General features: G+C 39.0%; 1 protein-coding gene across 13 annotated transcripts in view; it reads right to left on the reverse strand.

The window, feature by feature from the left end:
• The window catches only part of LOC122560664 (ankyrin repeat and fibronectin type-III domain-containing protein 1-like), a 931085-nt gene that overhangs the window by 176496 nt on the left and 736322 nt on the right, over nt 1-18267 (reverse strand). For 10 of the 13 annotated variants that reach the window (XR_015760575.1, XM_087997831.1, XM_087997829.1 and 7 more), the window contains one exon: nt 2239-2364. The exons of the other annotated variants lie outside the window; for them this stretch is intronic. Coding sequence is in view for 7 of the 10 variants with exons in the window: in XM_087997831.1 (XP_087853957.1) it covers nt 2239-2364 (126 nt within the window). In the remaining 3 variants the exon portion in view is untranslated. The remainder of the gene's footprint in view (nt 1-2238; nt 2365-18267) is intronic. 13 annotated transcript variants of the gene reach the window in all.

An 18267-nucleotide genomic window follows, 5' to 3' on the forward strand; every position in this document is an offset into this window, starting at 1 on the left:
AAGGAAATAAGATGATGTGATCTTTACAACAGCAATGCTGGTGTAGAGACATAACAGAATAATGTGCACAAACTCTGATCTATCATTAAGGAATTCAGTGGTAAGAATGAATGCAAAGGGTCAGTTGAACAACATAGACATTGATGAGAGAACTGTGGTGTCTGACAGTCAGACCGAGGAAGAGAGAAAGAACTGAAAAAAGCAATGAAAGGTAAGGGAGAGAGAGAGAGAGAGAGAGGTAGACAAAAGATCGTAAGTGTCAAAACAGGAGAGAGAGATTAGAAAATGCCAAAAGGTTAGAGAAGAAGGTAATGAAGGTAATAAAAAAGGAAAGTCTGGTAAAAAAAAAGGAGTGATGAATGGGAGATGATAGAAAGAGAAAAAGGAAGAAATTCATACACAACCTGTACTTTCTCAGGAAGCCACTTAACAGCTCTTTGTGTTGACCCGACTGTCTTACTGAAATATTATTACAGGGTAAAAGCTGACTGCTGTGAAATAATGTTTGAAGTCCACTTTTATTTATTCTTTGGCTGAAATTTTGTAATCTGCTGTTTAAAGTGTTCAATTAACAGCGTCTGCTGCATGTGCAATTCATTTGTGGGCTGCCACGCAGCTGTGAAATTTTACTGACTTCATAAAAAAGAAAATAGCAGCCGAATGCTAAATGTGGGTCCTGGGGCTCGCCCCTGAGACACATCTGAAACCATTTTCCACCATAAACACCCATGCCATTTCTTTAATGCTGATCATTGTTGCTATGCCTGTGGTCGGAAGGCTCTAATAGTGATATTTTATTTGTTCTCTTATCTGTTATTGGGTTGTTTCCACACTGCATCCAAAACTTGAGTGAATAGTTCATCCTTCTTATAACATCATAGGCGGCAAGTGCCACTGCACAGTGGGAAAGAGGGTGAAGGCAGAGAGTTGAAGTGGTCTGCTCAGCAATATTCCTGTTACCACTAGTTTAATTTCCAATTTATACTAGACTCCTGAACTACAAACATATCAATCTTCTCTATCTAACAGAAATATGCTTCAAGTTAAAGAATAGGAGAATGAATTTTAAAAAAAGCCCCAAAACTATCTGGATCGGTCACTGTTGACACAGAATAGTGCTGAGTGGCATTGCAAGGCAAAGAATGTCAACACATTTATGGTTTATACTTAGGCTGCAAAGGTGATGGGTGTGAAAAGTTTGACATCTCACACTGCTTTAATTTGGAAAATCCCTCTCAAATTTGGATTTGTTGACAAGTTTGGCCTGTAATAAAGCGAGATTTCCACAATAACAGCCCTTTGAATGCTTCATATACGGCAAATTATTCTATTTCCCATCTGTTCTATACCAGACACACAGTGTTTAATGCTAATTACAGATAGACAAACTAAAAATGTTCATTTTTCCAACATAGTTCCATTGGTGAGGATACAATTAATATAAAATAGTGTTAAATAACTCTTCTGATTGATGATGGGTGCTATTCCTTCAGTAGTCCCAAAGCATGTGAAGCATGTTTTCAGTTCTGTACCTTATCAGTGCATCCTTTTGCATTTGAAAAATTGCTGCTTGATCATAAATATCCATTATTTCACATTTTGTCTTATTTGATGCCATTGAATTGAACACTTAATTAATAATTGGAGATAGCAGTGGTTAACTTTAGTCTTCTTTCATTATAGCAATGTCTGCTTTTTATTATTTGTAAAATACTCTTCTTGGCCTCATTAACACATATATTTGATTAGCAGTGACACATATAACAATCATAGGTCTCTCCAAGTATGAAAAGCATCAACAAACAAGGTCAACATCACAGCATACTGGCCTCAATATCTTTCAAAACAGCTGAATTTTCATGTTTTTATCAAAAAGAAATAAAGGTAAGATTCATAATGTGGACCATAAGAATTAGAAGAAAATTAAGTTAATACAGACAAAGTGACACCATTCTTCGGTTTTGAAACCAGGAAGATTGTGTGAGCAAGCGAGACTGATAAGTAATGTGGAAATTCACAGGTTTGAAATTCTGAGAAAATGTGAGTTAGAGCAGGAACTGGTCTGATAAGTCCTGATCAGTAGAAATCTAGGAATTAAGGAGACTCATTAGGAGACTGAATATTTGGAGCTTAGAAGGAATATAAGACGAAAATTGAAGGCAGCAGTGACCACAGCAGCACAACATGAGAAGTGAATGTTTTTCAGCATGAAGGAGCCTCCTAAGAGATCACACTTACCAGTCTAAACTGAGCGATCGTGGGCGGGGGTGGGAGAGGAACTGCTCATTCACTGCACTCTCATGTTGGCTGAACCTTTCCTTGTGGCAAAACCGCTGAGTAAATTTCAATTTACTGCTTTCCAACCTGATAACGGGAAGTGAAAGAAAAAAAACTATTGTTAAATTAAAAAACATTAAAATGGTTAACAGAAAAATGATGAAACGTAGCATGCGTTGTTATCCAGCTCCAGGTTGTAATGGAAAATTTTAAAGTTTCATTAGGGATATTTCCCATCCTAAGAGGTCAGTAATGCTGTGAAGACTTTACACCATTCAAATTATGAGAAAATGCTGGAGATCAGAGTCCAAGAGTGTGATGCTGGAAAAGCACAGCTGGTCAGGCAGCATCCGAGGAGCAGGAGAGTCAACATTTCGAGTATAAGCTCACCACATAAGTTTCACCACATAAGTTTCACCACATCAATAATAAGATGAAGAGTGAAGAGTATGCAGAGAAGATTTATAAGGTTGGTATCAGAAAGGCATTCCTGATGAAGAGCTTAAGCTTGAAACAGCGACTCTCCTGCTCCTCAGATGCTGCCTGACTGGCTGTGCTTTTCAACCACACTCTTCGACCATTCAAATTATGTCTTCCCATTCTGATCCATTCTCTGCCAAACTGTCAATTTATTTAGCCATTAACTCCTTCATGACAATAGCCATTTGCCTACACCAAGATCACATAAGAAGAAAGCAAATCTCATGTTTCTCTATTTTCAGATTTTGGTCAATCATTGTGATTTTTCCCCAGTAAATAAATCTGTTCAAGCAGTCTAAACAAATCCATGGTAGCTTGGAGAGTCAGGTTTTGGGCTTTCAGCAGATCTCAGAAAAAACTTGCATTTGACATCTAGGCTAGGGAGTAAAAAAAAATCAGTGTTCTTGTACTCAATTTGCTTCCAGTGATGTTGGATTTCATGAAAATATATACAGATATAATGTAAAAGTTTAATGACTGATTTTCTTCAAATAAACCATCAATAAATCTCACTGCGAGAGACCTATGTAGGAATATGTTCAGTGAAGTGTGAATCAAATCTAAAGGCTCAAGGCCAGACTGCACCTTAAATAGTCTTGTTAGGTTCTGATCCTCGAGATGAATCATTGTAGCACAAAACTCACACATAGTCAAAAGTCTGATTGTGAGGAAAGATAAGAGAAACTTAAGCATTTCATGTTGAAAGGAGTTGTTTGTGAGATGATCTTATTGATTTAGATAGACTAAAGTTCAAATACATCGATCGCTAAAAGTTGACTACAGTTTGGCAAGGTGATAAGAAAAACAAGCCAAGCATTAGGCTATTTTTAGATGCACGGAATTGAAAAGTAGGGAAATTTTGTTAAATTTGTGTCAAATATTGGTTAGATTACACTTGGAATACTGTATGCAATTTTCACCACAATAATAATAAGATACAGAGACAGGGAAAAGTGTGCAGAGAAAATTTCACAAGGTTGGTATCAGAAAGGCATGGATGTACATCAGAAAAAGATTGTCAGGATGGGTTCCTTTCCTCTTGAAAAAAAAGGCTGAGAGATCACCTGATGGAGGTATTTAAAATTAGGAGAGCCTACCTAGCAGTCATCTATTTAAAATAGTCACCAAGAAATCCAATAGGGAGTACAGAAGAACTTCTTCACCCAAAGAATGAGAAAATGTGGAATCACTAACACAGGGAGTAGTTGAATCAAACAGTAATGATGCATTTAAGAGATAATTGGACGAGCATATAAAGGAGAAGGAAGTAGATGGTAAAGATGGTTCAGGTATACGTCCTGACATAGGCCAAATTAACCCATTGACTCATAGATGTTTACAGCACAAAAGGAGGCCATGATCCAACAGAGGTCTGACAACACTAATCTCATTTTTCACTTTTTGGCCCATAATCTTGGAATCTATACCAACGCAAATGAATAGCTAAATTGAGTTTTTGACAACAATCCTTTCAGGCAGTAAGTTGCACACTCCCAGCACCATCTAAGTGAAAAATTTATCAATTCTCCTCTTAGCCTTCTACCTCATATTAAATCCATGCTGCTGTTAATTGACCCATCTACTAATGGAAAAAGTGCCTTCCTATCCATCCTATTTATGCGCCTCATAACCTTGTACACTTTTATCTGGTCCCCTTTCAACCTTTGTTGCTCCAAGGAAAACTACCACAGTCTATCCCACATCCCAGACTGTCTAACCCAGGCAGCATCCTGGTAAATCTCTTCGGCCAGCTTTCTAGTGCAATCAAATCCTTCCCAATATGTAATGACCAATATGTGATGACCAAGAACTGCAAGCAGTACCCCAATTGTGTCATCACCATCGTGTTGTGCAGCTCCAGCATAACCTCATTGCTCTTGTTTTCTATGCCTTGACTAATGAAATCAAGAATCCCAGATGCTTTCTTGACCATGTTATCTATAAGACTTGTTACTTTCGGGGATCCATGGAGAAGTTAAGCAAGGTGCCTCTGATCTTCAAATGCTTTCCAGGGTCCTATCATTCATAGTGTAAGTGTTTTGCCTTGTTAGCCCTTCCCAAGTTGATCATCTCACACTTTTCTGGTTTGAATTCCATTTGCCCACCTGAGCAGTCAGTTGATACCTTCCTGCAATTTATGGCTATTTTCTTCACTATATACCACTCTACTACTGATTTTCAACTGTGAATTTCTTGATCATTCCCAATACATTTAATCCAAATAATTAATGTACACCACAAACAGCGAGAGCCCCAACACAACCCTGTGGAATGCCATTGGAAACAACCATCCATTCACAGAAATATTGATCTTCATCATCATCTGCTTGACATTTCTCAGCTAATGTTGGATGTAATGTGCTTTGCATCCCAAAGGCTTTTACTTACTTGACCAGTCGGCCATGAGGGACTTTATTAAAAGCCTTGCTAAAATGCTTATGAACCACATCAGTTTGCGTATTGTCCCAACCATTCAACAGATGAAGCCATCTCCACCACCCTCTATCTGGCCCTCACCCACTGGACAAAAAGGACACTTGTATCAGATTACTGTTCATAGTGTTAAATGCAGAGCTGAAGTCTATTATTCCTCAGCATCTGATTGGAAATCTGGGTCTGCTGGGCTTGAATAACTCCCTCTGTATCTGGATCCTGAAATTCTTGACTGGGAGACCTCAGACAGTCCAGATTAGGAACAGCATCTCCAACACCATCACATTGAGCATGGGGGCCCCAGGTCTGTGCACTCAGTCCACTACTGTTCGTCCTGCTGACACACGACTGTGCAGCGATGCACAGCTCGAAACATATTATTATAAACACAAAGGTAATGGATCTCATTAGCAGGAACAATGAGTCAGCATACAGAGAAGAGATGAAGCGGCTAACAGACTGGTGCAGAGCCAACAACCTGTCTCTGAATGTGGACAAAATGAAAGAGATGGTTGTTGACTTCAGGAGGGCATGGAGCGATCACTCTCTGCTGGACACCGATGGCTCCCCCATGGAGATCATGAAGAGCATGAAATTTCTTGGCATCCACCTGGCGGAGAATTTCACCTGGACCCTCAACACCAGCTCCATAGCCAAGAAAGCCCAGCAGTGTCTCTACATTCTGCATAGGTTCAGGAAAGCCCATCTTTGGCTTTGTGAGGGGCAGGTCATGCCTCACAAACCTTATCAAGTCCTTTGAGGATATGACTAGAAAAGTTGATGAGGGTCGAGCTGTGGATGTGGCGTATATGGACTTCAGCAAGGCATTTGATAAGGTTCCCCATGGGAGGCTCATTCAGAAGGTCAGGAGGAATGGGATACAGGGGAACTTAGCTGTCTGGATACAGAATTGGCTGGCCAACAGAAGACAGCGAGTGTTAGTAGAAGGAAAATATTCTGCCTGGAAGTCTGTGGTGAGTGGTGTTCCACAGGGCTCTGTCCTTGGGCCTCTACTGTTTGTAATTTGTATTAATGACTTGGATGAGGGGATTGAAGGATGGGTCAGCAAGTTTGCAGATAACACAAAGGTTGGAGGTGTCGTTGACAGTATAAAGGGCTGTTGTAAGCTGCAGCAGGACATTGACAGGATGCAGAGATGGGCTGAGAGGTGGCAGATGGAGTTCAACCTGGATAAATGCGAGGTGAAGCATTTTGGAAGGTCGAATTTGAAAGCTGAGTACAGGATTAAGGATAGGATTCTTGGCAGTATGGAGAAACAGAGGGATCTTAGTGTGCAGGTACATAGATCCCTTAAAATGGCCACCCAAGTGGACAGGGTTGTTAAGAAACCATATGGTGTTTTGGCTTTCATTAACAGGGGAATTGAGTTTAAGAGTCATGAGATCTTGTTGCAGCTCTATAAAACTTTGGTTAGACCGCACTTGAAACACTGCGTCCAGTTCTGGTCGCCCTATTATAGAAAAGATGTGGATGCTTTGGAGAGGGTTCTGAGGAGGTTTACCAGGATGCTGCCTGGACTGGAGGGCTTATCTTATGAAGAGAGGTTGACTGAGTTCGGACTTTTTTCAGTGGAGAAGAGGAGGAAGAGAGCGGACCTAATTGAGGTATACAAGATAATGAGAGGCATATATAGAGTCGATAGCCAGAGACTATTTCCCGGGACAGAAATGACTAACACAAGAGGTCATAGTTTTAAGCTGGCTGGAGGAAAGTATAGAGGGGATGTCAGAGGCGGGTTCTTTACAGAGAGAGTTGTGAGAGCATGGAATGCGTTGCTAGCAGCAGTTGTGGAGGTAAGATCATTGGGGACATTTAAGAGACTACTGGACATGCATATGGTCACAGAAATTTGAGGGTGCATACATGAGGATCAGTGGTCGGCACAACATCGTGGGCTGAAGGGCCTGTTCTGTGCTGTACTGTTCTATGTTCTATGTTCTATCTTCTATCCCCCATCCTCACCGCATTCTACAGAGAGATTGTTCATTGAGAGTACCCTGAGCAGCTGCTTCACTGCCTGGTTCGGGAATTGCACCGTCTTGGATCGTAAGACCCCACAACGGATAATTAGGACAGCCGAGAAGATCATCGGGGTCTCTCTTCCCTCTATTATAGACATTTACACCGCAAGCTGCATCCACAAGGCTAACAGCATTGTGGACGACCCCACACATCCTTCATTCAAATTCTTCTCCCTCCTGCCATCTGGCAGAAGATACCTGAGCATTTGGTCTCTCACAGCCAGACTGTGCAATTGTTTATTTCCCCATTCCATCAGGCTCCTTAACATTGTATGATCACACTCTATTCCATGTGCAATTTTCAGACAACATTTTGAATTGCTACTAAAACAATGTTTTATTAATAAGCATTCATTGTTCCACTGTAATTTGTCCACCACTGTGCCTCCTGTCTTGGCTTGTCTGCTGTCTTGCATGTTTTGCACTTCTCTATGCACTTTATACTGCCCTGTGTATGACTGTACTCTCATACATACATAGTCTGAATGTTCATATAGCACCTTGGCCCTGGAGGATAACTGTCTCATTTTCATTGTACCAGCTGTATATGGTAAAAACGACAAATAAAGTTACTCTACTCTACTATCAAATACATGACCATTTTCAACACTACTGGTTAATTTGACAAACATGACCTACCTGTTTCTATGCCTAAATCCTACATATTGTCAAGTAATTCTATGTAAAAGAATGAATGTTATGTAAAAGATAGACCTAAATTTAAATTTAACCGCAAGAGCAGAACAAGAGGATGCATGTTCAAAGAGGTACAACACTAATTTACTCAGTACAATTCCATTCACACTTTTTTATTTGTAAGGAAATCTATTTTAGATACTTTCCTCATTCACTCAATATAAATAATAATAAAAAAATTTACCCTACCACAGAGATCTACCTTCAATTAAAATTGCATTAAAGCAATTACTGATTCCCATTATGTACAGATCACCTCATCTATTCACTAACTCCTGCTAAAGGTTCTTGTAGGGTAGGATATAATGAGTTAAAAAAAACAATTGTCCAGCTCGTGAAGAGCTGTAGCTATTCCCTGAATGCATCCAAAAGTAACATTGAGAGAAGGGATGACTTCTCCTTGTTTATGGCACTCTACTTTTGACAACATTCCTTGAGAGTAGATTTCATTATTAAAGTTCTGCTCATCAAATACCCATCCAGTCTGGTTCAATAATCACTGTACGCTTAAGGACATTTTCCTACAACTACAGTGCCAGGAGATCATTGATCTAAAGTAGGATTGACATCAAGATTTTCAATTTCTGAATCAACATGAATGGTTGCAAGGTGTTAAAAACGGAAGAGTTTTTCAGTTTTTTTTTAATAAAGGTAGCACAAGTATAGTTGCATAAATCCATCTGTCTGCTGTTGACTCAATTAAATCAAAATCAGAATACAGATAGTTCTGAGATAACATGAATTTTGGCAGTGTGATTTGGCTATAATGTCACTGAAGAATCAGGGAACGGTATTTTCAAGAACACTTAGCTTGATTGGCAATAGCACGATTCCAGTGGGGATTGGTTTGCACACTTCGTTCTGCGCACTTGCCGATGTTGGTGCCGAAATCTCTGCGCCGTTCTGTGCATGCGACAATGCTCGCACCATTCCACGCATGCGCAACATCGGTGTTGGTCTTCATGCCGTTCTATGCATGCACCGATGCTGAAGTCTCTGCACCATTCTGCGCACGTGCGATGTCAGTACCAGACTTCATGCCATGCTGCGCATGTGCATTGTCAGCGCCAGTCTTCGTGCCTTTCTGTGCATGCACTGATGTCAGCTGCCAACAGAGCAGCTATCTGTGAGAGGTACTGTACAGAGGGCAGCTTTCTTACATTTTTTTAAAATGTACTGTTTTAAATTTATTTTTGAATAATTAATAAATATGATTTCAACCTTCATTTAGGCTAAGCTATACTTGGTGTTAGACTTTTGGATGATTTTTGAGCGATCATGAGTGATTCTTTTTGCTGGTCTGCCCCAACCCCACTTTTCCCAAATGCCCCATTATTTTTATTAAGTGATTTTCTATTCAGTGAGTTTTCACTGGAATGTAACAATGGCGTTATAGGAGAACAACCTGTAAAATTCATTGACTTATGAGGTTGATAAGCAAACTATATCAGACCAATATGTGCAACAAGTAGATTATAATATGCCTCTAGGACTTATCTCATAAAATGTAATTCAGTACTTTGGTTAGGCCACTTTTGGAATATTGTGTGCAATTCTGATCTCCCTCCTATAGGAAAAATGTCGTGAAACTTGAAAGGATTCAGAAAAGATTTACAAGGATGTTGCCAGGATTGGAGAGTTTGAGCCATAGAGTGAGGCTGAATACGTTGGGGCTGTTTTCCCTGGAGAATCGGAGGCTGAAGACCTTATATAAATTTATAAAATCATGAGGGGCATGCATAGGGTAAACAGATAAGGTCATTGGAGGTAGGTTTGCTTGCTGAGCTGGAAGATTCATTTTCAGACTAGGTAACATCATCAGTGAGCCTCTGGATGAAGCATTGGTGGCATGGCCCACTTTCTGTTTATGTGGTTTGGTTTCTTTGAGTTGGTGATGTCATTTCCTGTGATTATGTGATTTCCTGTTCTTTTTCTCAGGGCGTGGAAATGGGATCCAAGTCAATGTGTTTGTTGATAGAGTTCCAGTTGGAATGCCATGTTTCTAGGAATTCTCATGTGTCTTTCTATTTGGTTTGTCCTAGCATGGATGTGTTGTCCCAGTCAAAGTGGTGTCCTTCCTCATCTGTATGTAAGGATACTAGTGAGAGTGGGTCATGTCTTTTTGTGGATAGTTGATGTTCATGTATCCTGGTGGCTGGTTTCCTGCTTGTTTCTCCAACGTAGTGTTTGTTACAGTCCTTGCAAGATATTTTGTTAATGACATTAGTTTTGCCTGTTGTCTGTATAGGGGCTTTCAAGTTCATTAGCTGCTGTTTTAATGTGTTGGTAGGTTTGTAGCTTACCATGATGCAAAGAGGTCTGAGTAATTTGGCAGTCATTTTTGAGATGCCTTTGATGTAGTGGAGAGTGGCTTGGGTTTCTGGATGTGTTTTGTCTGCTTGTTGGGGTTTGTTCTTTTTCTGTAAAGGTGGTTTCCCTCTGCTCTGCATAGTTCCCCTGTACTGCAGTGTGTGATGGCTCGTTGATATAATGTTCTAATGCAGCTTCGTTTGTGGGTGTTGGGAAGATTGTTTCTGTAGTTCAGTATTTGGTCAGTATGTATTGTTTTCCTGCAGATCCTGGTTTGTAGTTCCCCATTGGCTGTTCACTCTACTGCGACATCTCAGAATGCCAGTTTGTTGTTGTTTTCCACCTCTTTAGTCAATTTTATACCAGTAAGGTTATATTGATGGTCTTGAAGGTTTCCTCTAATTTGTTTAATTTAGTGATGACAAAGGTATTATCCATGTAGCAGACTCAAAGATACATGAGCGGCACGGTGGCACAGTGGTTAGCACTGCTGCCTCACAGCGCCGGAGACCCGGGTTCAATTCCCACCTCAGGCGACTGACAGTGTGGAGTTTGCACATTCTCCCCGTGTCTGCGTGGGTTTCCTCCGGGTACTCCGGTTTCCTCCCACAGTCCAAAAGATGTGCAGGTCAGGTGAATTGGCATGCTTAATTGCCCGTAGTGTTAGGTAAGGGGTAAATGTAGGGGTATGGGTGGGTTGCGCTTCGGCGGGTCGGTGTGGACTTGTTGGGCCGAAGGGCCTGTTTCCACACTGTAATCTAATCTAATCTAATGAACATCAACTGTCCACAAAAAAGACATGACCGACTTTCACCAGTATTCTTAACTACAGATGAGGAAGAACACTACTTTGACTGGGACAACACATCCATGCTAGGACAAGCCAAACAGAGAGACGCATGAGAATTCCTAGAAGCATGGCATTCCAATCGGAACACTATCAGCAAACACATTGACCTGGATCCCATTTACATGCCCTGAGAAAAAGAAAAGGAAATGACATCATCACAGAAAATGACATCACCAACCCAAGGAAACCAAAACACATAAATAGAAAGTGGGCCATGCCAACAGTGCTTCATCCAGAGGCTCACTGATTATGTTACCTAGTAATGATGATGAAACATCTGAAAATGAACCTTCCAGCTCAGCGAGCAAACCTACATCCAGAACCTCAACCTGAGCTACAAATCTTCTCAAAACTCACTAAGACAAGGTCATTTCCCAGAGGTGGAGGAGTCCAGAACTAGAGGACATAGGTTTAGGGTGAGAGGGGAAAGATATAAAAGGGACCTAAAGGGCAACCTTTTCAAGATAAGGGTGGTGTGTGTATGGAATGAATTGCCAGAGGAAGTGGTGAAGGCTGGTACAATTACAACATTTAAAAGGCATCTGGATGGATATATGAATAGAAAGTGTTTAGAGGGATATGGACTAAGTGCTGGCAAATGGGACTAGATTAATTTAGGATATCTGGTCAGTATGGACGAGTTGGACAGAAGGGTCTGTTTCCATGCTATACATCTCTATGACTCTATGACTGAAGTGCAAAAATGTACCATTATATATAGAGAATGATCAACATCTGGTATAGATTCCTGAAAACATTGGAGTGGAAACCCCCAAATCATTAATTGTATATTTGGATGCTGCATTGGTGGATCTTTGAGGTCTTTCTGAGGGAATTTAAAGGCAATGAATGGTCTTCCTGTCCATTCTTACCGAGTAACCTTGTAAATCCTGTCATTACAAGATCTATAAATAACTCTAGAATTGTATTAATTAGTTCTTAACTCAAAGATTTTTAAAATTTATTATCAATGAGTTAGGCTGGTAGATCTATCAATGAATGTAGACTGCAGAACAATCGTTGAATCAATTCTAGGTATACCAAAAAATTCTGACCAGATCCATCAATGAATTGCGAGCAGATCTGTGAGTGAATCAAGTTGGTACTCTATTAATAAATCCTGACTGCAGATCTATTAGTGAATCATGATCAGGAATTATGATAATAAATGTTGACTTTTTATAAGCTAACCTTGACCCAATGTGAAACACCAAATCTCATGATACATAATTTAATTCTATATTGAAAACAATATTCAGAGGCATTTTCATGCCTATGTATTCTAATGTACTCAAACTTTATGCTGATATAATTCAAAGCTAACCAATTATTTAAATAAATGCAAATATGGTGATGTTTTAATAAGTGCCAATTTATCTATTTGCTTTAAAACTATAAATGTATTCATTCTTGCTGAATTTTGTTAAATATGTGCATCTGTTAAATTCCTTGTTTGACTGTGATTACATTATAACAATCCAGTCACGTGAAAGTAGAATTAAATATTTCGATTTGATAGTTATTTGTCCCTTTTGTCCAGACTATAATATATAAAAGAAATAAATAAATTCTGAATGGCAAATCTGAAACCTAATCTAATATCACAGAGCGTTGTAATAACACATCAGAAAGTATGTGAGAGTATGTTGATAACTGTGTGTTCTTCATTAAAATTAAGTATTTCAATTTAATATGATCACATATAATATATTCATAAAAACCAGTTCACTTAAATTCATTGCGTCCTGCAAAGCTTTTGATGGGATCCCGACTTAAGATTGTAATGAGACTCTGGCCTGTTTTAGTTGAGAGCACAGGCTTCAAGCAAATTTAAAATCCTTTTCAGGTTTCTGAATTGCGAAGTGTTTCATTCTCCAGCAGTAAAATGCTCGACTTTGACAGCATAAAATACAGAGAAAAGCCTGGCAAAGGACCCAGCGTTATGTTTATTTTGGGCATGAAGATGCCCTTTACACGTTTTCTCCACTCCAAATAACACCTATGCGCTCAGGCCCAGGCCAAATCAAAATAGGTATTTAAAAAGCAAGAGGGAAATAATAAATAAAAATTAAAACAAGATGAAGGAAATGTGCCAGAAGGACAGGCGACACAGTAGTGCTGGGGGTGCTCAGACCTAGACCAGTTGTGTTATTAACTTTTATAGTAAAGTGGAAAGTTGGAGCTAAGGAAAATTATTAGCTTTGTCACTGAACTGCAGGAGAGAAGTGTGATTAAAAAAACTCAAGAGATTTTGGCATTTTATACCCAATTGTGAAACTTATCACCTACAGTTCCATTAACTCTTTGAGTGTTTTGAAATCTGATGTGGACATTCCCAAATATTCAGGCAACTCAAAGACCTCACAAACAGTAAGTCAATTAGTGTTCATTCACCTCGGGAACGCAAATCATACTGAGATGAGAACACTTGCTGTCTGGTGGCTGTAAAGGGATACATGAAGTAACTAGCGAAGTCTCAGCCTAGGAACTCAAGGTCATTAGCACACAGAACTAGAAACTGCTCTTAACCTAGCATGGAATTGCCATCAGTATCACTGGGAAAGGCCATGCAAAACTTTCAATGTAACTTAAGTAGATTTTAAAAGTAAACAACAAAATAGATTCCAAACTGTTATAGTCGAAAAGAAGCAACAGCTTTAAATAAAATGGAAAGGTATTGTGTGAGTCTGTGCTTCTTAGTGACCCATGATATCACCTCCTTGCCAGTAATAATGCCGACATCAACCAATTTGACTTAATCAAATAAATTTAATCAAATTGCTGATATCAGAGGCTTCATAAACTGGTTAATAATTTGGCCATTTCAACAGACATACAGCTACTGTTGACCTTCTAGTACATTTGGAGCTGATTAGATGCATTGTCAGTGAAAAGACATGAGGACGCTATTCTCTCTCTATTTAGACAGAAAGGAGTAAGTGGAAGGAAAATATTCAACTTAGACAGTTTGACATTGTAGTAATTTCAGATACAAGTATCTAGCAAAGGCAAAGTGGTTTTGATGGGGGATTTTATTTGGGGAATATACTAAGCAAACTAACAAATGCCAAAAATGTAGTGAATTTCTTGATTTTGTTTTTGGGATAATTTTCCACAAAAAATATCCTAAAGCCAACAATGGGGCATACTATATTTGATTTAATAATGATGAAACAAACTTTCTTGACAACTTAATTATAGATGAACAGTTATCTAATGGTGTGGTGCTTGAAAACAAGGAATGTGAAACAGCTACTAGTGCTTTCCAATATTTTCTGTTTTATGATTAAAACTCTAGACTTTAGTAAGGCTGATTCAAGTACTCTGAAACAGGGACTGAAAAGTGTAAACTGGACAAATCTGTTAAATGGTAAAAATAACACAAGATCAGTGTGGAATGTTCAACAATAGATGTAGTATGATAAAGAACCAGTCTATATCTCTAAAGGGCAAGAGATCTGATTGAAAAAAGAAAACTATGAACATCTAAAGAAGTATGAGACTAAATAAACCAACATAAAAAGCATACAGACATGCCAAAAATAATTTAGATCCTAGCAAATGGGAAAGATATAAAGGATGATAAAGAATGTCAAAACAGTAAGAGATCCCAAAAGAAAATATAAAAAGTTAGCAAGGGATATTAAAATCAATAGAACACATCAACAATTATAGGACAACAAATAAACAATGATCATAAGTAAAAGGTGCTATAATCAGGAATAGTGAATATATGGAAATACCATACTTTCATTGTCCAGATTTCAAATCCTGAAACATTCTGCTTAACAGCACATGGTACATCACAATGTTAGCAACGATTCAAAAACTTGACTCACAATTAGCTTCTTAAGGGTGACTAGTCCTGAGCAATAATTGAGCCAACAATGCTCACATCCAATTAATAAAAGAAAGCACTGAATAATTATGTGAATCAGGATCTGGAGTAGGAGAAGAGATCAGTACATCTCAAGGAAGCTAAAATCCACTAAGGAAAATTAATAAAAACAAAATATTGCTAAGGAAGAAAATAATACCACTAAGGAGTGACAAATAATGAGGTCCACATAGTTTCTATTTCAGGATTGTAACGAACATAGGGAAGAACGTTGAAGCTACTTCACCAAAATCAGACAAAGTCATCTTGATTTAGGAACCATTCCCTTATATTGGCAAAGGGCACATGTTGCTCCATTATTTATGAGGGAAACCAAAAAATTAAATTTCAATTATCCTCACATTTGTTGCTTAGAATTTACTTGAGTCTGTAACTAAGAACAGAGCAATTGAACACATTGAACATTTTCAGATTTTCAGAGACAGCCAGCATGGAATTTTATAGAATGGATAACCTGTCTGAATGTTTTGAAGAAATGACTAAAGTAATAGACAAGGGAGTGTCTTTGTGTTATTTAACTGCTCTTCTAGAAGATATAGACCTTCATAAGACACTGTTAGTTCAGGTTAAGTTCATGGAATTGAAGGTAAATTGTTGACCTGGTTCAAAACGTAGCTAAGCAATAGGAGACAGAGAGCGAGTACTTTAATTGACAGGATGTGACCGATGGTGTCCCACAAGGATCTACGTTGGACTTCATCATTCCCTATATTTATTAACTACTCAGATGATGGAATTTAAAAATGCATTTTCAATTTATTCATATACAAAGATGGATATTATTGGAAGCCATGTAGATAGAAGAGTTTCACATTGACTTCAATTTTGGGAAATATGAGTTCATTCACTCTGAAAAGGATAGAACAGAGTGCTTTCAAAATTAGGAATAGCTGGATATAGTGACTTGAGGATCCAGGTACATAGGTCATTAAGATGTCATAAACAGGTACCAAAAAAATCAAAAATATTAATGCAATATTTATCTTTAAATCTCAAGGACTAGAATAAATTTGTATTCCCTGGAATTTATAAGGCTAGGGTGATTTGATCATAGCTTTTAGAATATTAGAGGGAACAGATGAGGAGATAGAAATGACTTCCATGGGCTGGGGCCTCAGGATTCAGAAGGAATGTCTAAAACTAGAGAAAGGGCACATATAAGATTCTTGAGAAGAGCTACAGGGTAGATACTGAGAAAGCAATTTCCCTGACTGGAAAATCTAGAATACAGGGGCACAGCATTCAAATAAGGGTTGATCATTTATGGTAGAGAAGAAGATAAATCTCTTCTTTCAAAGAATCAAAGAACCCATACAGTGTGAAAGCAGGCCATTTGGCCAATCGAGTCCCTACTGACCCTCCGAAGAGCATTCCATCCAGACCCACCCTATCCCTACAACCCTGCATTCCCCTGGGCCAGTCTACCCAGCCTGCACATCCCCAGACATTATTAGCAATTTAGCATGGCCAATTCACCTAGTCTCCACACCTTTGGACTCAGGACGGAACCCGGAGCACCTGGAGGAAACCCGCGCAAAGATGGGGAATATGTACAAACTCCACACAGACAGTCGCCCAAGGGTCAGAATGTCATACAGCATGGAAACAGATTCTCCCTCAACCTTCCTTCATCTGAATGGCAAAACTAATGTGAAGAGTCAAATGAGCTATGTTTCTAACCAGGGAAAGATATACAGGCATTGGAGCAGTCCAGAAAATGTTCACTACATTGATTCTGGCTACAAAGGGATTTTCTTATGAGGTTGAGTAGGTTGGGCCTGGAATTGAACTCAGGTCTCTGGCACTGTGAGGCAGCTGTGCTACCCATTGAGCTACCATACTACCCATGCGGTTGTGAATTTTCTTAAATAACTGGAGATGTTCAATCATTGAATATGTTCAAGATTCTGATCAATGGACTTTTGAGTAATTAAGAAATATGAGGGTAATGCAAGAAGGTGGAGTTGAGTTAGAGGATTATCCATGATCTTCATAGAACACAGAACATAAAACAGTAGAGCACTGTACAAGCCCTTTGGTCCTCATGTTGTAGCATGATGTCTGCTTTTGCTCTCATTGTTCCGCGATGTATGCAACATTGTGTACAACTCACAATGGACCCCATTAAAGTTAGTTTTTAAAATTGCATATCTTTGCATTGTCTTTTTGGTTGAAAGCAATACTTTCTTTTTTTTAAATCCACAATCCAAAACTAAAGAAAATAAAATGATGTGGTCTTTACAACAGCAATGCTGGTGTATAGACACAACAGAATAATGTGCACAAACTCTGATCTATCATTAAGGAATTCAGTGGTAAGAATGAATGCAAAGGGTCAGTTGAACAACATAGACATTGATGACAGAATTGTGATGTCTGACAGCCAGACTGAGGAACAGAGAAAGAACTGAGAAAAACAATGAAAGGTAAGGGAGAGAGAGACAGAGACAGCGGTAGACAAAAGATCGTAAGTATCAAAACAGGGGAGAAAGATTAGAAAAAGCCAAAAGGTTAAAGAAGGTAATGAAGGTAATAAAAAAGGAAAGTCTGGTAAAAAAAATAGAGAGTGATGATTGGGAGATGATAGAAAGAGAAAAAGGAAGAAATTCATACAGGACACAACCTGTACTAACTTCCATGTGCCTTTCCAAGAATTACTTAAATGTCCCTAATGTATTTGACTCTACTACCACTGCTGGCAGTGCATTCCACACATCCACCACTTTCTATGTAAAGAACCTACTCCTGACATCTCCCCTAAACCTTCCTCCAATCACCTTAAAATTATGCCCCCGCGTGATAGACATTTCCGCCCTGGGAAAAGGTCTCTGGTTATTCATTCTATCCAAGCCTCTCAACATCTTGTACACCTCTATCAAGTCACCCCTCATCATTCTTCACTCCAATGAGAAAAGCCCTCGCTCCCTCAACCTTCCTTCATCTGAATGGCAAAACTAATATGAAGAGTCAAATGAGCTATGTTTCTAACCAGGGAAAGATATACAGGCATTGGAGCAGTCCAGAAAATGTTCACTACATTGATTCTGGCTACAAAGGGATTTTCTTATGAGGTTGAGTAGGTTGGGCCTGTACTCATAAGAGTTTAGAAGAACTAGAGGTGACCTTATTGAAACATTTAGGATTGCTTAACAGGGTAGTTGCAGAGAGCTTGTTTCTCCTTGTGAGAAAGTCTAAGACCAGGTGGTATATTCTCAGATTAAGAGGGTCATCCATTTAAGACAAAGGTGAAGAGGATTTATTTCTCCCAGCGAGTAGTCAAT

The sequence above is a fragment of the Chiloscyllium plagiosum genome, unplaced genomic scaffold (assembly GCF_037043375.1).
Source record: "Chiloscyllium plagiosum isolate Xiang-an unplaced genomic scaffold, Cpla_swu_hap1 HiC_scaffold_20, whole genome shotgun sequence".
Taxonomy (NCBI): domain Eukaryota; kingdom Metazoa; phylum Chordata; class Chondrichthyes; order Orectolobiformes; family Hemiscylliidae; genus Chiloscyllium; species Chiloscyllium plagiosum.